At 41.1% G+C, this 24,199-nt stretch overlaps 2 protein-coding genes across 3 annotated transcripts in view; one reads left to right on the top strand and one right to left on the bottom strand.

Annotated features, from left to right (window-relative positions):
- Window positions 1-11,287, bottom strand: part of PRKDC (protein kinase, DNA-activated, catalytic subunit) — an 82,284-nt gene extending 70,997 nt beyond the window's left edge. The window contains exons 1-13 of one of the 2 annotated variants that reach the window (XM_066181630.1): window positions 11,121-11,287; window positions 10,584-10,660; window positions 10,399-10,491; window positions 9,493-9,567; window positions 8,146-8,254; window positions 6,879-6,991; window positions 6,102-6,201; window positions 5,497-5,552; window positions 5,376-5,406; window positions 4,219-4,376; window positions 3,868-4,014; window positions 1,452-1,616; window positions 468-636 (exon numbers count right to left, since the gene is read on the bottom strand). In XM_066181630.1, the coding sequence (XP_066037727.1) occupies window positions 468-636; window positions 1,452-1,616; window positions 3,868-4,014; window positions 4,219-4,376; window positions 5,376-5,406; window positions 5,497-5,552; window positions 6,102-6,201; window positions 6,879-6,991; window positions 8,146-8,254; window positions 9,493-9,567; window positions 10,399-10,491; window positions 10,584-10,660; window positions 11,121-11,262 (1,435 nt within the window). In that variant the 5' untranslated portion in view covers window positions 11,263-11,287. The remainder of the gene's footprint in view (window positions 1-467; window positions 637-1,451; window positions 1,617-3,867; window positions 4,015-4,218; window positions 4,377-5,375; window positions 5,407-5,496; window positions 5,553-6,101; window positions 6,202-6,878; window positions 6,992-8,145; window positions 8,255-9,492; window positions 9,568-10,398; window positions 10,492-10,583; window positions 10,661-11,120) is intronic. The other variant, XM_066181639.1, reaches the window with a different exon arrangement.
- Window positions 11,288-12,322: 1,035 nt separating this feature from the next.
- Window positions 12,323-22,405, top strand: MCM4 (minichromosome maintenance complex component 4). The gene is made up of 17 exons (XM_066181619.1): window positions 12,323-12,363; window positions 12,494-12,594; window positions 12,710-12,868; window positions 13,568-13,731; window positions 13,817-13,915; window positions 14,052-14,147; window positions 14,236-14,331; window positions 14,762-14,900; window positions 15,329-15,549; window positions 16,070-16,190; window positions 17,599-17,858; window positions 18,322-18,687; window positions 18,864-18,991; window positions 20,214-20,421; window positions 20,941-21,169; window positions 21,337-21,470; window positions 21,837-22,405. Exons 2-17 carry the CDS (start codon window positions 12,525-12,527, stop codon window positions 21,927-21,929), a joined length of 2,583 nt encoding a protein of 860 aa, XP_066037716.1. The 5' UTR covers window positions 12,323-12,363; window positions 12,494-12,524; the 3' UTR covers window positions 21,930-22,405.
- The last annotated feature ends 1,794 nt before the right edge of the window (window positions 22,406-24,199 follow it).

Here is a 24,199-nt window from a genome sequence, read left to right as displayed (position 1 = left end):
GAGCATGAAAAAATTTGCATTTCTAATAGAGATAACACTCACGCTATTTACTGTGCTATTTTGTGGGGGTAACTGAAAGGACAATTAATAGATTTTTGTACACGTCTCTAAGAAATACCTTTCTTCCCATAATTCCTCAGAGCAGGAATGCAAGTCTTACCACAGACATGTATTTTCCTGTCCTAAATCATATCCAGTTTGTTATCCAAAAGGATTGTTAAATGCATTCCTGAAGTTATTTAACAGTGGATATTGAAAAATTTCACCATGAAAACACTCAACCTCCATTATTAGAGAAAAGGACAAGCTTCATTTTTGATCCTGAATGGCTATTCCACACTTCTCTCCTAGAATCAGTTAAGGAATTCAGGGGGGAAAAAAAAAAAAACCAAAACAAAAACCAACCAAAAGAAAAAAAACCCCATGCTCCCAAAAAAACTCCAATGAAGTTGATATCACAGACTTACCCACAGTGCTAATAAAGCTCCAGAGAATTGGACCTTTTCCTGAGAGAGACAGAAACACTTTTATTACAGATCTGCAACAGACTGGCTGCATTTTTTCACTGTACTGTGGAAAGCTGCTGATCTGCAGCACAACTAGATGTTCAAGAACTGGAGTATACACCTCGGGAACCTGGAATAAAGAAAAACAAAAGATCCATTAGGCAAATCTTTTGAATTTATTTCAGCATGTTACTTGGTTACAAGAGCTTGCATCATGATCTGCTCTGAGAACAAGAAGAGACTTAGCAAGTGAATTCATCTTAGACACACAAAAACCCCAAAGAAAGAAAGAAACAAAAAGCAACATCAACAACAAAATCCTCCCCAAATAAAACTAAACAAACAGAGTAAGGAAGTTTTCTGGATCACATTATGGAAAGTAGTTCCTGAAGAGATTAGTGCTTCAGTGAATCTAGCTTTAAGCTTACTAGAAAAGTACCACCTTAATTAAACAGTAACAGCATTATAATCTGTTTATAACCACCTGAATACAAAATGTATGCCCCAATCTTACTTCACAGCTGCAGGTAAGATCCAGAAAGCCCTTATTTAAACAGACAGCATAACCTCTTAGCAGAATCAAAGTATCAGTCTCAAAGAACATGCTAAGCAACAGTACTGAAAGACAAAGCAGCAGCAAAGTGGTATAAACACAGAAGGGTTATGGCTACATCCAAATAAAGAACAAAAAATAAATAAAAACATGTTCACATTTGCCTATCACGCACGGCAGCAATTTATTTAACACATTCAGCGCATTTTCTTTATTCAAATAAAATCCATTAAAGCATTCTCCTAATATTCTTCCCATCCCCTAGGGGCTAGAAGTCATCACATTTCAGTTAAATAAACACCTTTTACCATAGGTAGGTTCACAGCTATTACCTCCTCACACATCTTCAACTGCATAAAAGAATTGAGTGGTACCTTAAATACTCCACTTACTGTATCTATATGGAATATCACACTTGCAATGGACTGCAGGAAACTCGGTAGCTGATACAGATGGTCATCTATTGTTTCTGCTTCTGTGAGGAACATTTGCTTACAACGCTGAAGGAGCTCCACATACATGCTGTCCACATCCTCAGAATGTATGGCTTTACAGGGCTTACAGAGAGAAAATAAAAACCTGGTTCGGCAATTTTGTAGAGCAGAGCAAATAAATGCATGCTGTAGCCCTAAAATCCAGCCACATCTTCACTGAACCATAACAGGAATAATATTTTAAGTTTTTCTAGAAATTTAATACATCCGGATAAACTAACTTCAAGTACTCACTACATGTACGAGAAACACAGAACCTGACATAATTAATAGTTCACTAATGCAGTGTTATTTACTGCGAAAGTACCTGAACTTTCAGTGACGTGAATTCATATTCAGCCTGAAAAACACAGGAGTTTGGCTGTAAATATCTTAAATAGGGCATTATGGATGCTTAGATTCACTTATACTTTGAATTTGCTGCATTAAAGTAATAAGTGGCTTACCTTAACATAGCTTAACTGATTATCACTAACACATCACTACTATCAAACACTTAACTGAGCAGCCCAAATTCTGAACTTTTATTCTTATAGGTCCTGTACAAACAGAACCTATAAAGACTATTCCCAAACTAACAAACAAGTGGAAAGCATCCCAAAGAGTAACAGAGGGTTTGTAACAAAGCTTACAAATTTCTATAGAATTAGTAAATTTGTAAATCACAGCATGAACTAGGTCAAAAACCAGTCTTTGAGGACAGGAAGCAGGTCTCAGGTAAGAACTGTGGTAGGGAACTGATGGTGGAAAAGAATGGACTGCTTTATGTAACAGTGAAATGTAGCTGTTAGCCTAGAGGTTGAATGTAGTATGTCTAAAAACATGCTGACAAAATTAAGACTATCCATTTATCACTTGCAGAACTTCAAGTATTACTTTAAGATTATTTCAGCAGTTAAAGAAATATTCTGCCTTGAAACTGAACCAAGCACGAACACAAGTTCAGTGCTACAGTCACAACCTGCAGAAGCACCAAGACTCTACTTCCTCACAACAAGTTTCTGATGCTCGGCCAAGATTTAACCTAAACACAGTAACAACGATTAATGTGTCTTAACATATTACAGATTCATAGGTACTGGAGCATTATATTTGTTAAAATTTGCAGTAAGCTTTAGGGCCATGTACTCATTGTCCTTGGTCTTCAGCAGGAAAAGGATTTGTTCTGTCCACCTACTCTGTGAAGAGAGCTCACTAGCACTTAATATGAGGCTCAGAACTACATCCCTAGGTAGCACAGAATCTGAAAAACATGAAAGCTGAAACTTAAGGCATCATTATCCTATCTCTGTATTTACATTATGCAATTTTAAGTTCCTGCATTCCATAATAGATGTTTTTGATAGGGCTCTTTCAACACAGTAATTGGAAATACTTCATTTTTTCTGGAACCAATACGTTCAACTCAATTCCTTTCTACCTCATATCACAGAAGAGGAACACTAGGTTTGAAAAAAGCATATGGAAAGTTCTACAAACAAATGCAGTCTACTCAGAATGTAGCAAAAAGAGGATTCAGCTAGTAACCAGCTATTCAATCGCAATTCCTAAACCTCTCTAAATAATCTTTGAGATCATGTAGCCGAATTTTTGCTTTGGGAGACAAATAAAATCCAGTCTAGAATTTTATTATATAAAAATTGTGGTGTCACCATCAAACACAGAGGCTGCAAATACATAAATATCACCCTTTCCTTATTGAACATTAACTTTATTGTTATATTCCCATTTTAATTGGCTGCTGACAGAAATTGGAAGTTTGTTCCTAATGATGCTTCCTGACAAAAATACCTGCCATCCACATCGATATATAAGCATGGTTTTGTTTGTTCTTTCTTGTATTTTACTTCGTGGTTGTTTCACAAATCATCTCCTACTGTCCTGCAGTCAGGAGTGCCTTTTAGCTGAGTGAGCTCTGTAAGAATCACTGAACTACTTTCAGAGTGAAGCCTAGATTCTACCATTTAAATGCAGAGAGCGATAACAAGGTATCGCCTGTCCCTAAGCAATTAAGCACATCCTGAAGTTTTGTGACAGCTGCATATGAAGTTCCTGCTTTTCCACCTCAGAACTTGTGCACAACAAGTAACTACAACCGCAACCCAAAGCTGCAAGAGCTCCCACTAGATTCAGCACACGTTTTAAAAATTTTCATCCAAAAGGTATTTCACGGTTTAACTAATTAAGTCCAACACTTAGTCCAGAAACAGGAGCACTTCCTATTAAAAGAGCTGTGTAAAATGCATGGTATATGAATCCTAGCTTTGCATGCTTTCAATAAGCTCCTTCAGCAGGATAAATTTTTTCCACATACTGCTGCGAAAAGCCCATATCCACGAATGGCGATGGACAATTCTTTGCTGCTTGAATCCATCCTCCTGATGATTCCATAGAACTGCTCCATGAAGAATTGCAACTTGCTCTTGTGTAGCTCTGCATCTTTAGCCACCATTAAGGAAATCTGTAGAACAGATATAAACATTCCAGCATTTCTCAAAAAATTACAGTAAGTCCTAGAAAGTACCTAGCTTGTAATACAAACCACTTCAAACTAAACAGCTATTCATTAAAGAGATTAACTGAACTTCCAAGCACCAAATATTCCCACTATTTCAAGAAATTTAATTTTGCTCCAGATTTGGAGATCCCAGTGAAGTAACCACACCTGCTTGAGGAACGAGTCCAGTGCAGAGTAACTGGCTTTCTTCAGCTCCTGATGTGTGTGGCCACACCATTTGCACATCACTTCATAGAGGGACACATAGTTGTCCAGGAGCAAGGCTCCAAACTGAGCAGAGTGCCAGCCAAACAACTGTAACCCAGCTGCAATTTAAAAACAATTCTCATTAAAAAACAGACTTACATTACATTTCACACAACCAGATCACACTGGGAAAGTTCAAATTAGGACTTTAGGTAGGCAGACCCACCATGACGGCAGGGTGTAAAATGTATTCCTCTAGCGTCTACTGGTACTCTACAGTGTCAGTACCCAAACATAAAGAACTTAAGCATAAGAAAAACCTTCCAAAATCCTCTTTTTAAATGTACACCATTATGGAATGCACAGCTGTGTTCTGATGTAATTTATACTAATATTGAAAAAGGAAGGGACTTCAGTGGTTACAAATAAGAATACTTGATTGCACAATTCAGAAGGATCTGGTTTCTGTTGTCAGGACACATGCACAAGTCCCCTCTTCTGCCAAACTGTGGTGCAGACAACTAAAGAATTCAGATTATACGTAATTTCACTATTCCAAATACAGGCATAAATGAAATTTCAAGATCCTTAATTAATTAACTGGAAGAGGTCAGACTATCTTTAAAGAGCATTTTACCCCTCACAGTTACCATGGGCCTAATACTCAAACCTTGCATTTCTGCAATTTCTGCAAAAGCCACTCACATTTCACAGGCCAATTTCTAATCTTCTGATTCTCCCCCCATTCTTTTTCCCCTTCTTCCAGTAAAATTTCTCTCCTAATTTTTTTAACTCAATCCACTGTCACCTCTTTTCTCCTAATTAGCTACACTCCTCTTTTTTCTACCATTTCTTTCTCACATTACAGTTTTGTACTACTCCAGAGGGGCAAATGGCACCAACTATCATGCTGCAATTCATAAGCTGATTAGACCTTGACTAGTTTAACCAAATACAAGTTAAACTCTATATTCCAATTTGAAGTACAGCAGCTTTCCCCTCAGCCAGCTTAGAAGATTAGAGACTAGAGGCATTTGAATACATCCAGCAAAGAATAAACAATTCCAGACAAAAGACAGCATCCACCTCAGCATAAATGGAAATAGTTTACATCTTACCTAGAGGTACTGCGTATCGCTTCTGATCAATCTGTAATATCAGAAAAGGTATGTCACTGTGATTTACTCTTCACCAGAGCTAATTGATTTATGCAGAACAATTAACACATAGCAGATTTACCTGTGGGTTGATTGCCTTCATTGCAAAATCAAAAATCTCCTTTGCAGTCTGAGGATCTGTGAAACAACCCAGTAGTGAATATTTCACTACTGACATACAGTAGGCAGAGTGAAAACTAACATACTTTTATCTAAGCTTGATATGAAGAAGTGATATTGGAAAGCCTTATATACCTCATTTTAAGAGACAGAAACCTTTTTTTTCCTGAAATACTCTTAAATTTGAAAAAAAAAAAATTGTACAACTATATTAGCTGATTTGTCTGAATATCCGTGTTTAAGCAGACTCTTAAGAGAAACACATCTCCATACAAACTGCATTCCAGCTTCAACGTGGCTCTCACAGCTGCCCAATATGTGGTCAGAAAACACCACTTCAAAGATTTATCTATAGAAAAACACTGATGAAGCTACTTCACACAAAGACAGATTACAAAGACTGTGACTGTGTATTTTGCATAAACCATCTACAAACAGGGAAATTTTAATTCTGAGTTTACACACAGAAATGGTGCTACTTCTTGGCTATGTAATAACTAAATGTACAACTGTCTTTAAAACTGTATCAAAATGTGTCACTGCCTTTCACATGGAAAAAGAACATACCTTCATCCACAGACTTGGTGAAGTTGTACATGAGTGCAACCAGTCCCCTCAGACATCCTGCTACAAGAGGTAGCTTGGGTCCCCTTATAGCAGATGTCATCTGAAAAAAATAAAATACCCTCAACCTAAGATAAATTTACACCAAGGCTTCCCAGTTCCTAGAAGTGTAGGTAAATAATTTATTTCAACTTAATAGTTATATCAGCACCCAACTCTACAAAACAACTCTACAGGAACATCTTTACTCCTAAATTTCACACTTTCTGGAAGGAAGCACAAGAGATCATTTGAAAAGCATGGAAATGTTCCATCAAGACAAACCATACCAAAACTTAGATAAAATACACTGATGTCTTAAAAGTACTTAAAAATGCAGAATATATCAAAGTTCAGCAGAAATGTGATGCTTACAACACATGCAAGAACTTAGCAGCCAGTATAGAACGAATCAGAAACTACCAGTGCATGACAAGGTAACATCTCTTGAGGAATGATCATCACAAGCCATCTTTTTGCACAGTGAATTGGTTAATTTGCTGTTATTGATGGCCTTGAACTTTCACTTTGAAAGCTTCTCAGAGCCAGAGATCACAAACAGTCTTTCAGGAAGCATTTATGAATGTCCAGTTAGATCCCTACAAATCGTACTAGCTACAATAGTATTCCAACAGCCAGTGCTATACACTTCAAAGAAAAAAAAAACAAACCACCGAAACCAAACCAATGCAAAAAAACCCAAAGAAAAAAACAAAGAATGAGAAGAAATTCCAGTCATACCTGTGTTCTAAGCTCTCCCAAATAAGCTCGGAATAGTTTTTCAGAGTTGTTAATCATGTCACTAGGCTGGACTTCTCCCAAAACTCCCAAAAGCTCATAAACCTTCTCCAATACTAGAAAGTAATTTTTAAAATTGTTAAATCTTAATTACTGAAATCATTGCTTTGACATTTCCAGTGAAATTCCTATTAACTTGCAACCATGAGAAAACCACCCCTGATAGTATAATTGCTGATTAAAGTGTGGAGCAAGCACCATCTATATATATACACACACCTATATATAATTTTAGCTATATACTACAATGTGAGATGCATCATCCTCTCAAACCAATAAGTAAAACACATTTACTATTTCTAAACAGGGCTCAGAAACTGATTTAAAGGCCACATGCACTGAGGAAGCACTTGTTAAGGCCAACAGCTAGCAGAAGTTTCTTGGCTTGAATTCAGACTGAAGGATTTTATGCAGGCACAACAAGTTTTATGAGGGGAAGACCAGTAAAGCCAAGATTTCAGCAGTAGCTAGCCATAATGATCAAACTGGAGCTCATAGTAATCTGTCATTAAAAAAACAACCAGTCAAGGCAGAACTGATGAGCTCACATTAGAGGTGACCAATGCAGGAACTATCACACTAAAACTGCAGCTTTGAGGACAACACCAGCCAGGGTGAGAATAAGACCACAAAGAGCTTTAGAATCATAGAATCGTTTAGGTTGGAACAGACCTTTAAGATCATCAAGTTCAACCATTAACCCAACACTGCCAAGTCCCACCACTGAACCATGTCCCCAGGTGCCACATCTACACATCTCTTAAACATATCCAGCAATGGTGACTCACCACTTCCCTGGAGGCCTCTTCCAATGATTGACAGCCCTTTCTGTGAAGAAATTATTCCTAATATCCAATCTAAACCTCCCCTGGTGCAACTTGAAGTAATTTCCTCTTGTCCTGTCACTTGTTACCTGGGAGAAGAGACCAACCCCCACCTGGCCTCAGCCTCCTTTCCAGTGGTTGTAGAGAATGACAAGGTCTACCCTGAGCCTCCTTTTCTTCAGGATAAACACCCCCAGCTCCCTCAGCCTCTCCTCATCACACTTGTGCTCCAGACCCTTCACCAGCTCTGATGCCCTTTTCTGGACCCATTCCAGCTCCTCAGTGTCCACCTTGTAGTGAGGGGCCCAGAACTGCACACGGGATTTGAGGTGCAGCCTTACCAGTGCTGAGTACAGGTGGACAATGGAAGAAAAGCTAATGCCTACCTGTATCAGGAATTTTACTTTTTGTAGCAAGCTCCCCATAAAATTTATTAAATATCTCTCTAACTTTCATTTCTTCCATCAGACAAGAACGTTGTAAACTGTGAAGCAACTAAGATAGATTAAAAAAAAAAAAAAGGAAAAACATTAAGATCAATACCCCAATACTACTTGGTCTAAATAAAAACACAGTTCATACAGGTAAGTTCAGCTTAAATAAGCAAGTATGCTATTCAATGAAAGAGATCTAAGGCGATTTGTCCAAAGGAGAGTAATGGCATGCAATCTCCTTTACCTACAAACTACCTTCCTACATATGCATAAATACAAACTTTACAACTTTTAATTTATAATATACATATTATATATAGGTAATTTACATGAAACCTACACATGATATAATTTATGATATACATGTACATATAAACTCCACTAGAGCACAGGCTTAGCAAGTCTACAGTAGCTTTTATCATACTATATTTCTCTCCCTACTAGTATAAAGCCAACCCAATTCACAGAACTGACTCAGAATAACTCAGAAGGGAGTTTTGTTTCTTATAAACAAACCTAAGTAGGCACAAAAGCATTTACAAAAGAAGGATCTAAATACACTCAAAGAAACTACTGTCTCACATAGCAACTTAATTTCTGGAAAAAAAAGTCCTCCTCCTCCTCCACACATTTCAAATACTTTATCTTATAATAGTATATAAAATACATAGTATTTTAAAGTAAGAATGCAATTGAACAGAAAAAAAATCTCCTTAAATAACCACAATAAACTGAGAGGAATATCTGCAACTGCCCCCAAAACAACTGTGTCTTGCTCTAACAGATGAACGAATGACATGCCCACATCTAAGCAACCCACAGGAAAATATTGAAGACAATCTGTTGTTAAAACGTTTTCTTTTAACATCTAAATATTAGCTATCACTGTTCTCTTGCTACTGCAGACTGCAACTTCCTTGCAAAGGGAAGAGGAGGGGCAGACACTGATCTCTTCTCTTTGGTGCCCAATGACAGGTCCCAAGGGAAAGGCCTTGAAGCTGTGTCAGGGGAAGCTTAGGCTGGCTGTCAGAAAACAGTTCTCCAACCAAAGGGTGGCTGGATACTGGAACAGGTTCCCCAGGGAAGTGGTCACAGCACCACACCCGACAATGGTTCAGGAAATGTTTGGAAAATGCTCTCATGAGGGCACATGGTGTGACTTTTGGGGATGGTGCTGTGCAGGGCCAGGAGCTGGACTCGATGATCCTTGGGGATAAACTCAGCTTATTCTGCAACTCTGTGATACAGATTTTCTACTTCGTATCTAGAAACAAGAGAGATTTATAAAACGCATTTTACCTTAATCAGAAGTTCCAGTGCTGAGATTCTACATTTTGCTGCTCTCTCTTTTGTATACACACTAAGACAAGTTTGCTATACAGTAAAGAAAATTAAGATAACAATACTTGTAAGTAAAGATGAAAATTCAAAGATAACATATTCTTCTACCTCTTTAAAGTATCTGTTCCTTACAAGCTTCAGGTTTTTTAAAAAGACTAAAACAATATCTAGTGCTGGAAACGGCTTCACTGACAATACTGCAGCACTGTCTGACATAACAAAAACCCCAACTCAAGCGAAGAAATTGCAGTTTCTGCAGTAAAAGGCACACAGAGCAAGTTTTCTACCTCAGTACTACCAGTCCTTACAATAAGTAGCTATTAATTTACAATCAGAAACTTCAGTGGTGCAGTCAAGCATTTCTATGCAAAGCAGCATAGATGTTCAGCCACCCACACACCAGTAACCTCGGCTATTGTACTTACCACCAATTTCTGTATATACTACAAAAGTAACAACTTCTCAGGTGAATTTTTTTTAAATGGTAACTAGAATCAACCCTGGAGAAACATTTAAAATTTTACACTTAAATGGCAACTTTAGTTTGCATAAATTAGAAGTTACAACTACTATTTCCAGTGAAAATAACTAATTTTCAGAACCAATACCTACGATGTTCTATAAAGAAAAGTGAATAAAATTAAGTCTACAGCTGGACAAACAATCCCACACTGATCTGTGGTATGAATTTCAGTTTACATCAAACAAATTAAAATTATTTCAGCTCTAACAAGAACACTAGAGATGGGCAAGGCTGACTGGGAAGGGTGAAGTATAGCTATGAATGTTATGACATGACACTCACCAGACTAGTTTCAACTATCTGGCAAAAACACTTTTAGGAAACAATTTTCATTTACCTACCTTAATATTAGAGGCATAAGGATGAATTTTGTCACCAACTTTTTCCATAAAGACACAAAGAAACTTCAATGCTTCTTCCCTGCAATCTCGAAACTGAAAAGTTAAAAAAAAAATTATAATTGAAGTGCATAACATGTTGTGCATGTAGCATTACCTAAACACTACTTTAAACTCTGCCAACTTACCTCCTCGATGGTGAGGGATTTGTGGATAAAGACGAGTAAGCCATGCTCCTGGGAAAACACCAGGGACAGGTGCAGCGCTGCAGGGAGGCAAAGGAACCATCAAGGGTTGGCGTAGTGCACACCACCCAGCCCATCTCCTGGTGCAAAAGGGTGACCTGACGCCTCGGGCACCGGAAAAACCACAACAAATTGTGGGTGCTACTGACCTCCCCCATGGCCAGGGGCCCGGGCCTCAGCCTGTGCCCTGGCACCGGAGCCTGGCCCTGCTCAGGGCCGAGGGAAAGCCGACCTAGGGGCAGCTCAGCATAGAGGGGTCCGCACCGAAATGCTTTTACCCCGGTGAATGGTTATCTGGGGCAAGAGACCCCCCTCCCTCGGAATCACCGGTGACACAAAGCGTGGAGCGCAGCAGGAGGGAGGGGCCAGCAGAAGCAGCGCCCCGGTGCGTGGGTCCCGCCGACACCGAGCCCTCCCCGGCCCCGCTCGGCTCCCCCCGCCGCCAGCCCGCCGGGACCGGGCCCGGGCCCGCGGGCGCACCCTGCTCGCCGCTGGCCAAGCTGGCCACGCAGGTCTCGGCCAGGCTGCGGAGCAGGCTGTATCCGTGCAGGGCGCTGGCGGCGGCATCGCCGGGCTGCAGGCAGTGGTGCAGCTGGAGGAGGCACTGCTGCACCCCAGCCATGCTGCCCGACCCCCGCGAACCGGGGCGAGGAAGCGGACGGGAAGGGCACGCCTCCCGCCGCATCCAACGCCAGCCGGGGGGACGCGGGCTGCTCGGCTCGGGCAGGAGAAGCGCTCCGCTGGACTGTTTCCCGCGGAACAAGGGCCGGCGGCAGGGAAGAGCGTTTCGGGCGCTTTTGTGTCTCTCGTGGCAGGATGGGTTCAGGACATGCACACACAGAATGACAGAATGGATGAGGTTGGAAGTGACCACAGTGGGCTATCTGGTCCAGCCTCTCTGCTCAGGCACACGCCACAGGGTTGCATCCAGACACTGCTTCAGTATGTCCACTAAGAGTTTCCAAACCCTCTCTGGGCAAACTGTTCCAGCGCTTGGTCACTGTACAGGAAAGTTCTTCCTCACATTCAGGTGGAACTTTCTCAGTTTCTGCCCACTGCTGCTTGTCCTATTGCTTGGCACCACCGAGAATAGCCCGGCCCCATCTTCTTGGCGCCTTCACTATAGATACTGATTGATGAAGGCCGCTTTCAGTCGTCTTCTCGAGACTGTACAGGCCCCGCTCCCTCAGCCTTTCCTCATCAGAAAGATGCTCCAGCCCCTTAATTATCTTTATTGCCCTTCGCTGGACACGCTCCAGGAGCTCCAGGTCTCTGTTGTGGCAAGGAGCCTGGAACTGGATATGTTGGACACAGTAGTGGTTGCCCCCCTCCTCAGAGAATGGGCTGCTCCAACCTCCCCACGCCTCCCGGCAGCCCCAGTTTTGCCGCGAAATTCGGTAAGAAACGGGCGCTTCCATGCTAGGTTGTGGGGGGAGGCGACGTGCCATTATTGAAGGCAGCCTCTGTCTTGTACCACAAGTAGTAACCTGCGTTATAATTCTTTCTCTGTTGTAGCAGGTCGAGCGGGGTGCGACCCTCACTTCGGGGGTCCAGAGGATTCATCTCCTTCCTCTATTCCCTCTCAGTTCCGCATCCCCCCTTTCTGCCTTCGTTGGGCGCTTCCGTTATGATCGCGCCTCGCCATTGGCCAGAAAGCCCGGGAGGGCGCGCGCGCGCCGCTAGTTTTGGCGCGGAGCGCGGCGGGGTTAGCGGCGCTGTACAGGTGGGTGAGGGCGGCGGGCGGGGGTCGCGGCTGCCGAGGGGAGGAAAGGGACGGAGACCCGCCGGTCAGGGCTCGGCCGCTGGCGGAGCGCCCGCCGCGCTCATTCTTCTCGCCGACCCCCTACCCCCAGGTAGGACCGCCGCTGGAGCCGCAGCAGCGCCATGTCGTCGCCGGCCTCGACTCCCAGCCGCCGACGGGGCAAGCGCGGCCGGGGCAGCAACCCCCCGACTCGTAAGTGCTGCGGCGGGAAGGGGTGGGCCCCCCGCCCCGGGGCTGTTCTCCCAGCCCCTGCCTCGGTCCGCCTGGCTATTGTAACGCCCGCTCCGGGTGCCCTTGTGTCTTGCAGCACAAGATGCTCGCTCTCCTCCTTCCCAGAAGCGTCGGGCAGACGATTCGACCTCCACCGGGGACCTGCAGCCCATGCCCACGTCCCCGCCCGCTGACGTGCAGAGCCCCGGCGCCGCCGATGCGCTGTTCTCCAGCCCGCCGCAGTTCCGCCACTCCGGTACGCTGAGGCTGGGGCGGCTCCGTGGCTCTGCGGGCTCGGGGGACGCAGCCCTGCGCTGCCTTGGGGCGAGCCAGCGTGGGGCCAGATCCGGCTGAAAAACGGAGGAAAAAGTGAACGTTGTCTCACGTTTCTCATTTGAATTTAGTATAGTGAACTCTACAGGAGAGCAGTCAGTGTCTGGGATGCAGATCTTTAGCGTAGCTTCCAGTTAGCATGGGAATATGTATCAGGGAACACTCATAAGTTTTTAAAATTTATTTATAGAATAATAAAACTACTAACACAGAAGGAACTAGGTTGTTTGCCATAGAAAGCCTTTCTTGGTTTTATATATGGGGTTCTTTTTCATTCCAGTAGCTGTTGTGTCACTTGCCGTACCACCCCCAAAATACTGAAAAATGTACATCATCTAAAATTCTGCATGTTTTTATGCTTGAACTCCAGTGTAGTTTTAAAATGCAGTACTGCTGTAAAGTTTCCTAGGGAAGCTTTATTCGAACTTGGGATCTTTGAGAAGAGCTGTTAACACAAAAGTTCTAGGGAGACTGGCAACATCTTTATTGTGTAGGCTTGACTGATACTACTCACTTTTATGACAGAGGTGAAGGAATGGTGAGAGAAATGCAGAGGCTGAATTTTAGTCTGCTCTAGATGTAAAATGTCTCAATAATCACCACAAAACACTTCCTTTTATAGCCATTCCTCTTGACTTTGACATCAGTTCACCTCTGACTTACGGCACACCCAGCTCCAGGGTAGAGGGTACCCCACGGAGTGGTGTACGAGGAACTCCAGTGAGGCAGAGGCCGGATCTTGGGTCTGTCCGTAAAGCCAGACAAGTGGATTTACACTCGGATGGGGTAGGTGGATGTCTCACCTCTTGTATCTGACAACTTCTTTTAAAACATATAAATATTTGTGTATGCTTAATTTGTTTCCATGCAGCTGGCTGAGGATGTAGTAGCAACTGAGCAATCTCTTGGACAAAGGCTTGTTATCTGGGGAACAGACGTTAATGTGGCCTCATGCAAAGAAAAATTCCAGGTGGGTTTTGTTTCTTCCTTTTTTTTAATGAAAAGCTAGTTTGATTTAAACAAATACTAGTTGAATCTGATACAAAGGAGGTTTTTGTACTGTTGAATTCTGCTCATTTTTCCTGTCTTTCTTTCTTAACATTCAGAGATTTCTCCAGCGCTTCATTGATCCACTGGATAAAGAGGATGAAGACATTGGCCTGGATCTTAACGAGCCACGCTATATGCAACGACTTCAAGAGGTACTTGTAATGCTGTAATGTGTAGTTCAGCTTTTCTTTTTTCAGTCTTGCATGCCATCGAGCTAAAGATTTCCTAACTCCCTTGCAGATTAATATGGTTGGGGAGCCATTCCTGAATGTAAATTGTGACCATCTAAGATCATTTGATGAAAACCTCTACAGGCAACTGATCTGCTATCCTCAGGTAAGGTAGTGCTTTTGTTTTCTGGCTTTCTGGGGGCTCTTTCATATTTCTGGGTTTCAAAATGCTTGTTTAAACGCAGTGCATACTATGTGTGTTCAGTGCAATCTCAGTGGCTATTTTATTTTACTGAATATAGAATGTATATATGAATATAAAGTCGTATTTCATAGTAGATCATCACAGAAACAGCGAGTACCTTGTGCATGTGAAGTTAGCTGGTAAACTGCAATATCCAGAGTTTTGTGCTTCCATCCCTTGCAATACTCAAGTGAATGAATAAATGTGATCCAAACAGCAGGTTTTGTGTTGCGTAGGAAAGCATTCAGATGGTGTAACTTTTAGTCATTACTGGCTGATCAGCAGCACATAAAATGCTTTATGCATAATTTCTTCATTCTGTGATTTAACTTGTAAGCTGTTTCTAATACAGGAAGTTATCCCAACATTTGACATGGCTGCCAATGAGATCTTTTTTGATCGTTACCCCGATTCAATACTAGAACATCAAATTCAAGTAAGGCCATATAATGCACTGAAGACCAGGAATATGAGAAATCTAAACCCTGAAGGTAAACTTTTTGCTTACCATGAATCTTAAAGATTGTCATAAACTTAGTGAATACTAACATAGGATTACATTAAGACTATATAAAACTGTACTTGTGGTCCATCCAGACCAATGTCTTCCATTCATGTCGGTTTCAGAAGCAAATGCTTTAGAGCCTAATACAGAATAATCTACCCATAAAGGAAATCTTTCCTATCATCAACTACTTGTGTTCTTAGTTCTGCAAGTGCAAAGGATTTTTTCTTTTGTATGCATACTCCTGTAAATTAGGATGTTTGTATTATGCATTTATGATTCTTTTTGCTTAAACAAAATAGTAGTAACCTGTCTGTCTACCTTCTGCCTAAAAACTATTGTAAGGTGAAATTTTGAAGGTTATTTAAATTTTATGGGTATAAGGTCATGACATGAGTCTCTATATTTTTGTAGACATTGATCAACTCATCACCATCAGTGGCATGGTCATCAGAAGCTCCCAGTTAATTCCTGAGATGCAGGAAGCATTCTTTAGATGCCAGGTTTGCTCTTTCACCACCAGAGTGGAAATCGACCGTGGCAGGATTGCTGAACCGTCTGTGTGCAAGAACTGTAACACAACACACAGTATGGCACTAATTCACAATAGATCCATGTTCTCTGACAAACAGATGGTATGTTGGCTTAGGTAATGGCTAAAATAAAAGACTTGCTAGCTTTTGCTCCCCCACCCTCCTAAAATCATCCACAGCATTAGTTATGTATCTTGAGATTGAATGCTTTGAAACGAAAAAGTGTTTTGGAACATGGAAATGGGTGAAACAAGTTAGTGAAACAGTAAGTCTGCTTTGGAGAAGAAATGCATTAGGAGGATGAAATGAAGTATATACGTCTCTTAATGTTTCTGTATGGAACCCCCTTTATATACAGTATGTCCACTTCTGTCCAGACTAGGTGAGCCTTGTTTGTAGCAGCATTTTATCCATGCCAGTAGCAATCAGCAGAATTCTCATTTTCATAATCTCTTTTAATCAGTAATCAGTTTTGCTGTTTGGGTGGGGATATTTTGTTCCTGAGCAATGTTCCTGATTCAAAATGATGCTGAAGACTGTGTTAATTCAAAATCCTCTTGTATGCTTTGTGGAAAAGCTCTGCTTTTTTTGCAACTGAAACTTAAGTGGTGTTTTTTGCTAGATCAAACTGCAGGAGTCTCCTGAAGATATGCCAGCTGGACAGACCCCACATACGGTGGTACTCTATGCTCACAATGACCTTGTTGATAAAGTTCAGCCAGGTGACAGAGTTAATGTCACAGGTAAAATTCGGTTTGAGTGTTTCCATTTTTCTTTTTCATTGATATTAACTGTGTAAAGGGACCTGATGGTGTGCACTTCCAAGTGCTGAGGAAGCTGGACACTTCCTTTGCAAAGCCACTCAGTTATCTTTAAAAAGTCATGGTGACTGGCTAAAATACTAGAAAAAAAAAATGACACTCCCTACAGTGAGGAGAAGACCTGGGGAACTGCAGGCCAGTCACCTTCATCTTGAGCCTTGGGAAAGGTGATAGAGCCAATAATCCTGGAAGCCTTTTCTGAGTGGGACAGTGTTCTACACCTTCTGCAAACTTGCAGACAAAAACAAAACTGGAAGGAAGCAGTGCTTGATAGACCATGGCTGTGGTGCCAGCATTCCCCTGGGCTGTATTAGGAGTGTTGCCAGCAGGTTGAGGGAGTACTGGATCCTGTTGTGGGGTCTCCCAGGGCAAGGGAGACATGAACATACAGGAGTGAATTCAGCAAAGGGCTATGATGATAACAGAAGCCTTGGTCATACATGGAAAAAGGCTGAGAAAGCTGTCACTGCTCAGCCTGGAGAATAGAAGGCTTGGGGGAATCTTAGCAGCATGTTTAGAAACACCTGATTTGGTGTGGGTGGAGGGGTGGTGGTGTCAAGAAGGCATCACAGGACTCTGCTTAATGATACCTACTGGCACACAGAGGGCACAAGCTGAAATACAGGCAATTCTAGTTAAAAAAAAAAGAACTTTTTTACTGTTTGTGTGGTTGAGCCTCATCACAGGTTGACTGGCAAGGCTATGTGGAGTCTTTGTCTTTAGAGATACTCAAAACCTGATGGGACACAGCCTTTAGCAAGCAGTGGACTCCAGATGACTCCAGGTTGACCCCATGATGGACTAGACATCCCCAGGCTGTCTGACCTTGATTCCTTCATTCTAAAGCTGTAATTGAAGAAGACACAGTATCTTAAATAGTGTCTGCAGTCAGAAGAGTGATAATGTAGAATAAGTCTTGTGATACTGTAGCAACATATTATAAACCACTTTGCTTTAAAACAACTGCTGTAAAAAACCTCAAGCTGTTTGAAATGCTTTAGAAAGCTGTTACTAAACTTGGCACTTGAAAGAGGGGGCAAGGCTGACTGGAGTGGGAATTTGAAAAGCATAAAGCCTTAATTTTTTTTCAAAAATGCTTTTATTGTTGAGAACACTTGTGGTATGAATGTAAAACATATACGTCTATCTGCAAAAATGGGTCTAGGTGACTTAAATATGGCTTCTACATGACTGACAGTGAGAAATTAGATGACAAAGTATTTAGGCTGATTAGAAAAGCTCTACTCTTCCTGGGAACTTGTACAATTTTTAGGGTTTGGAATTAGCGTGTTTCTCCATATCTAATGCTGCAACTGAAATCTGTATTTAGGCATCTACAGGGCAGTTCCCATTCGAATAAATCCCCGGGTCAGCAGTGTGAACTCCGTGTACAAGACCCACATTGATGTCATACACTATCGCAAGACAGACTCCAAACGCCTGCACTGCGTTGATGAGGAAACTGAGCAAAAGAGGTTTACAGAGGAACGTGTGGAAATGCTCCAAGAGCTTTCTAAAAAAGCAGACATATATGAAAGGCTTGCTTTAGCATTGGCTCCAAGTATCTATGAGCACGAAGATATCAAAAAGGTGATAAGTTCTGTATTTCTCTTGTAAGGCATGTATTTTCATGTTTGTATGTTTGTAGTTACTGTTTGTTGTAAATGTATCTTGAAACTTAAAAATTCAAAAAGCTGTTATCTTGAGCAGTCTTAAAAGGGTGGATTTGGTTGTAAGTGGATCATAATTCTTTTCATGCTATCAAGGAGTGTTAATTAGAGGGAAGAGAACTGAAAAGGTAGGAAGGCAGCAGAAGTACATCAGGTCTAGGGGGTGGAGTTGAGGAAAACTAAGGAACCTTCATCAAAGGGGATTCTTCAGGTTCCAACCAAAATCTGGTTACAACAACATAGAAAATTTGTCTTTAATGCTTGAAACCCAAATGTATTGAGTTGTGTTAATTTTAGCTGTGTTTCTTTTTCAGATAGTTCAGTTTAACAGTTGGATTTGCTCTGTTATATCTGTACAAGAAGTGATATTTTCATTTTTATAGGGTATTCTGCTTCAGCTTTTTGGCGGATCAAGAAAGGATTTTACTCACACAGGGAGAGGCAATTTTCGTGCAGAGATCAACATTCTTCTCTGTGGTGATCCTGGTACCAGCAAATCCCAGCTGCTCCAGTATGTGTACAACCTGGTTCCTCGAGGCCAGTATACTTCTGGCAAAGGCTCAAGTGCAGTTGGTCTTACTGCATACGTGATGAAGGATCCAGAAACACGACAGCTGGTTCTTCAGACAGGAGCTCTAGTACTTAGTGACAATGGCATCTGCTGCATTGATGAGTTTGATAAAATGAATGAAAGCACAAGGTCAGTTCTGCACGAAGTAATGGAACAACAGACACTCTCCATTGCAAAGGTAAATGAAATTGAAGTTATTACTAGAGGCTTTTGCTCTTGCTTTACTCAGAGACTTTCACAATGGAGTTTTTGGCTACAGAATCCATCTAATAACATTGGTGATCTCGTGAAATCGGAAGGAGGTTTTGGTGGCACAGCTGCAGCTGGTTTCAGAAATGTTTTTCCTTTTGACAGGCTGGAATTATTTGCCAACTGAATGCTCGTGCATCTATCCTAGCAGCAGCCAATCCTATAGAATCACAGTGGAATCTGAAAAAGACTACTATTGAAAACATTCAGCTTCCTCATACGCTGCTGTCAAGGTACTGGACTGCACTGCATGTGTCATTTTTAGGGGATGTTACAGTTTCTCTTCTGTAAATTATTACATATAGTAGAATAGAACTACTGTGTTCTTCACAAGCTAACTGAAAACTTATATGCTGTCTTTACAATATCTGTGTGAGCACAGAAGTGCGTTTTAGTATTTACACCTTGACCTTGAAGAGCAGATGTGGTAAGATCTGTAGGATCTCTTTTATTTAATTCTATGTCATTTCATAATTATCTCCTAGAAAAGAGCTGTTCTGAAACTTAATGTATTGATAACTTCAACAAAAATTCAGGATGCTTTTCTTAGCTCCATAAAGCTTTTAAAGTGAAACACTGATGATCAGGGAACTTGGTGGCAGAGGTGGTAAAATCTTAAGATCTGTGATTGCTTCATGCTGCTTTGCAAAATTTACCTGAGGAGGTAAGCAGTGCTGGTCAGTTTTTTGGGCAATAGCTGTTAGAGCCATATTTAATGCTTGCTGACAGAAAATTAAACTACATGCTGGAGTTGCATCTTGTTAAGGATTTCTACAGTAACTGGAAATTTGAAGTACGCTGATGGTATACTGGATATCCTGAGAACACTTACGGCTTAAATTTCAACTAAGAGCTGCTAGGTTTGAGTAGCATCTCAGATCCACCATTTATTTGATTTAAGCCTACAAAAATAGTTTATTGGCTGTATTACCCATGTCTGCTTATAGCTGAGACTAGCTGAATATATTGTTTGTAAAATTATAAACCATTTTCTTCAGGATTAAACTGCAAGTGCTTTTTGAATTATTTGTAATTTATTTAGTTACATCTTTTTGCTGTTTTATTTCAGGGCGGTATCTTTAGCAGCAAGTTCTGTGCATTTGTTATGTGTGTGGAATTTTTTGTTTGTGGCAGTTGCACCTTTATTTTGGGGGTGGTGTGGGTTTTTTAAGGAAACAAAATATGTCAGCCTTGAATATGGGATCTGAATTCTGCAGAATGTACCTTGCTTTCAAAATTTCGAGTCCATAGGGTGTAAGAAAATGCACTGTGTTGTTCTGTACCTTGAGAATTCTAGAAAAATTTTCTTTCCAGTGTAAGAAAGCAATTTCTACTGAGAGTAGGAATTAACAGTCTAGTAGCTCCTGCCTGTACTTATTATATCAAATCCTTCTAAGCCAAGTACCTAAATGACAAGAAAGTATGCACACTAATCCTGGATCATTTCCCACTCAGATTTGACCTGATCTTTTTGATGTTGGATCCACGTGACGAAGCTTACGACAGACGCCTTGCTCGCCATTTGGTTTCACTGTACTACCAAAGTGAAGAAAAGATGGAGGAGGAATACATGGATATGGCAGTATTGAGAGATTACATTGCATATGCTCGTAGTTATGTAAATCCCAGATTAGGTGAAGAAGCAAGCCAAGCCCTTATTGAGGTAAAGGAATTGCTGCTGAGAATGTTCAGAGTCTTTCCTGACTTGTCAGAAGTGGTGAAATTCCCTTGTATGTACACTCTCTGTCTGCATAACAACCTTCTGTAAGATCCCTGGGGAAAAAGGTCTCTATTGGAAAGAGTGATCAGAGGAGTCATTCTGCATTCTAATGTTTACCTTTCAGATATGTTGGTTTGGTTCCATCACATAAAACACATTAAAATCTTACAAAGCAAAATGTGTCATCGCAGACACAAGTACTGCTATATAAGAGTAATCCAGAATTCTAAAGTGATTCAAAACTTGATTCATTACCATGGTTTAATTGTTTTATAACAGAAAAGAATTTACTTCATGTGGTTATTCATCACTGCAGACAAACTGTGAAGGTGCATGAGCAGAAATACAGTATTTGGGATGGCTTGTCAGAATTGCTCATGTTGGGAAATAAGCAGTGGGGAATGCAGGGGGCTGAAAAGGAATTAATATGCAGTGAAAACGTAATGAGCGTCTCCCTTCCAGGCATACGTGGACATGAGGAAGATTGGCAGTGGCAAGGGAATGGTCTCCGCCTACCCGCGGCAGCTAGAGTCCCTGATCCGGCTGGCTGAGGCGCACGCCAAGGTGCGCTTCTCCAAGAAGGTGGAAACTATTGACGTGGAGGAAGCCAAACGCCTCCATCGGGAAGCACTGAAACAATCTGCTACTGATCCAAGGACCGGAATTGTGGACATATCCATTCTCACCACAGGTTTGTGCTTCTGTAATGTTTAAATGTTTAATGTTTAAATTCTGTAATGTTCCGTAATGTTTAAATGTTTAAAGTGGGGCTGCTGTTGGGATTTTGTGATTTTATAATGTAATTTAACCTGTTCTCCATAGCTGATTGCTAAAAGGTGTTTTCTTTGCTTTTATAAGGAATGAGTGCAACAGCTCGTAAGAGGAAAGAGGAATTGGCTCAAGCTTTACGGAAGCTCATCCAATCCAAGGGTAAAACACCATCTTTAAAGTACCAACAGCTTTTGGATGATCTTCGGGCACAGTCTGAAACAGTAAGTTTCCTGCTTTGTCTTTACATTTCCATTAATTTTTAAAAGCGCTTTTTTTTTTTTCCCCAAATGAACATTCTTGTCCTCAAATCACATTCTGGAAGGAAATGAAAATGTGAATGATTTGTTGGCATGACTAGAAAGCCAGCTCTGTTACAGACAAATGAGTTGAATCTACTGTACCTTAGTTTATTCTGGCTTCTGGAATTAGCAAACTGAGCTTCAGGGTTCCAGGCCAGGCTTCAACTTTCACATAGAACAAATGAAAACTTCAAATAAAAATACTAGAAAATTGGTAGAAAGTATAGCATTTTTACTATGTTTGAAGTATTTTCTCCATCTTTATTTGATTTGCGCCTTTTCTTCAAGGCTATCACGAAGGAAATGTTTGAAGAAGCACTTCGTGCCTTGGCTGATGAGGACTTCCTGACTGTGACTGGAAAGACTGTGAGGCTGCTGTGAGTTACCCTGTGCTTGAGAGCCTGCTGTCACAACTTGTACTTCGCCTTACTCAAGAAGATAGTGTCAATCTGCAAGATCTTTGATATTTGGGACTATCATCTGCTATGACAGGCATAGCCTTTCCCTGCCAACCAACTGTCATGGCCTCACTTTGCCTTACTGTATTGCCACTGCAAGATTTGCACGGCTTGGGCTATCATTTGCTATGACAAGGGTAGTCATGATTAAGTGGCATCACTGTCATTACAAGATATTATGAAAATCCTCGTGTCAATAATGCTATTTACATTTTAGCTAAATGTAATTACTAATATGGCAAGGGCTTTGTGGTTTTTTTGACGTTTTTTAGAGCATGGTAACAATATTGCCTGTATTTCCAACTGAATTGTAAAAATTCATCTTAAATGAGTTCTTAGTAACTGCAGTTTTTACTGTTAGTATTGCTGTAAGCTGAAATAAAATTATTTGATTTAAAAGGACTCTTCCATGTTCATTTCAAATACAAATCACCATAGCCTGTGCTGAGCACTTTTCAGTCTAGACTTCTGCAATTTTTTGGAAGCTCTTTAGGAGAGCATGAAAGGCTTTTTCGTTGTTTTGTTTGACCTGAGTGTACTGTGGAAGTATCTACCACGGGAAAAAAAGGTAGATGGATTCTACTTGAAACTACATTTCTTTACTTCAGTTTTAAGTATGACTGGACAAATAAAGATACCTACCTTTGGTGTAATGACATACAATCAGTCCTGGAAGAACAAGGTCTTGCAGCTTGTGTACAATAATATTCCCAAGGGCCTGGTATGGGTGATTTTTTTAATAGAAAAATACAGTGCTGTGTCATCTTCCTCAGCTGAACAAAGCAGCATGCTTGCTTTATGTGGTCTCTTTTATTTAAGTGCAATGAGCAGGTTAGAATCCTTGTGTAACTGTTGGATGTTACTGAGAAATATTCCAAACATTACTCTGCCTTCCCTTTAGGAAGAGGGGAAAAAATTATCCATCTGTGTACTTACTTGAAGTGATCTTGGATTATACTGTATTCATCCTAAAAGAATGATGAGTCTTTCTCTAATCATCAGACGTTCCTGAGACAGATGTCTACATTATCATTGTCCACACTGCTTACAGGTGATGAGATTTAAAAATTACATACCAAAGATCATGATCAGATACAGTTTTTTATAAAACAGGTTTACCACAGGATCTTATGGGGAGAAGAACCCAGTGGCAACACATTGTGAACTGAGAAAACTTTGCTGAAAGTGCCTACACAGCAGCCATAAGGATGCCCTAGACTTTTCAGAACAGTGGGATTTAGTATGACCATTCTAGGCATCTTCTATCTGCTGATCATACTGAAAGTAGTCACATTTGGGTATGCTATGAATTTTCAGGTCTGCCTGAGCATTCAAGGGGAAGGTTAAGTTTTTGGCCTCCAGAGACACACCAAGAAATGGAATAATAATTTTTGCTGATTCCACACATGTTTTCTTCCTCATTCATGAATAGACTGAAGATGTGAGGAAATAAGGCCTTTTTGCATGCTGTGAGATGCTCAGTTAACATTCAAGAGACAACAAATTTAACATAACTAGTGACTGAGATCTAAAAAGCTGCACTTGCTGTGCAGCTCCCGGAAGGATCAGGGGAAACTGCACCCTAATGAAACACACAGTGTCTGGAGAAGGACCAGAAGAAATTAATAAAACGTTGGGGGAAGTCAGTGAATCATATGGTCAAGGTTATCTCTGAAGCTCTAACACAAGTGTGCTTTCAGATATCTTAGAGGCATCAGCCTCTTAAAGGCATTTCCACAAAATATAAGTAGGAGAGAAGTCTGAGGAGCCTGCACAAAGGCCATAGCTAAAAGACATGGATGCTGTAAGTGTGCTTTCCAGGACACAGGCTTGGGAGGAAAGGTGACAGCTTTTAGCTGTAAACTTAAATTGACTGATCCAGCTCATACTACAGCTTCATAAAGATCATTGATGAAAGAAGATCCTGTGTATCTGGGCAGGGATCACAATGGACAGCTGGAGAAGAACAAGCATTCCTAAACTATTTCCACTATGGGCTCAAGACACATGAACTCAGGTCTCTAACCATCATTCGTCCATTGTATGCTGATTTTAGATGCTGTAGAGTTGATTTTCTTCACAGTGGCTGTTGTGGGGCTGTATTTTAAATTTGTGCTGATCACAGGGTTGATAATACAGAGATGTGTTTGTTATTGCTGAGCGGGGCTTTCACAGAGCCAAGGCCTTTTCTGC

Source organism: Chamaea fasciata, unplaced genomic scaffold (genome assembly GCF_029207755.1).
Source record: "Chamaea fasciata isolate MVZ Bird 193981 ecotype frontalis unplaced genomic scaffold, bChaFas1.0.hap1 SCAF_1, whole genome shotgun sequence".
NCBI lineage: Eukaryota > Metazoa > Chordata > Aves > Passeriformes > Sylviidae > Chamaea > Chamaea fasciata.
The sequence above is the reverse complement of the archived record's forward strand: the minus strand, read 5'-3'. Positions and strand labels throughout refer to the sequence as shown.

Excerpts from the sequence above, each read along its gene's own strand:
- MCM4 (XM_066181619.1), top strand. The coding sequence starts at position 12,525 with ATGTCGTCGCCGGCCTCGACTCCCAGCCGCCGACGGGGCAAGCGCGGC. Across the intron at positions 14,901-15,328 it reads GAGAAATCTAAACCCTGAAG|ACATTGATCAACTCATCACC; the intron begins GTAAACTTTTTG and ends ATATTTTTGTAG. Across the intron at positions 20,422-20,940 it reads CAAGCCAAGCCCTTATTGAG|GCATACGTGGACATGAGGAA; the intron begins GTAAAGGAATTG and ends TCTCCCTTCCAG.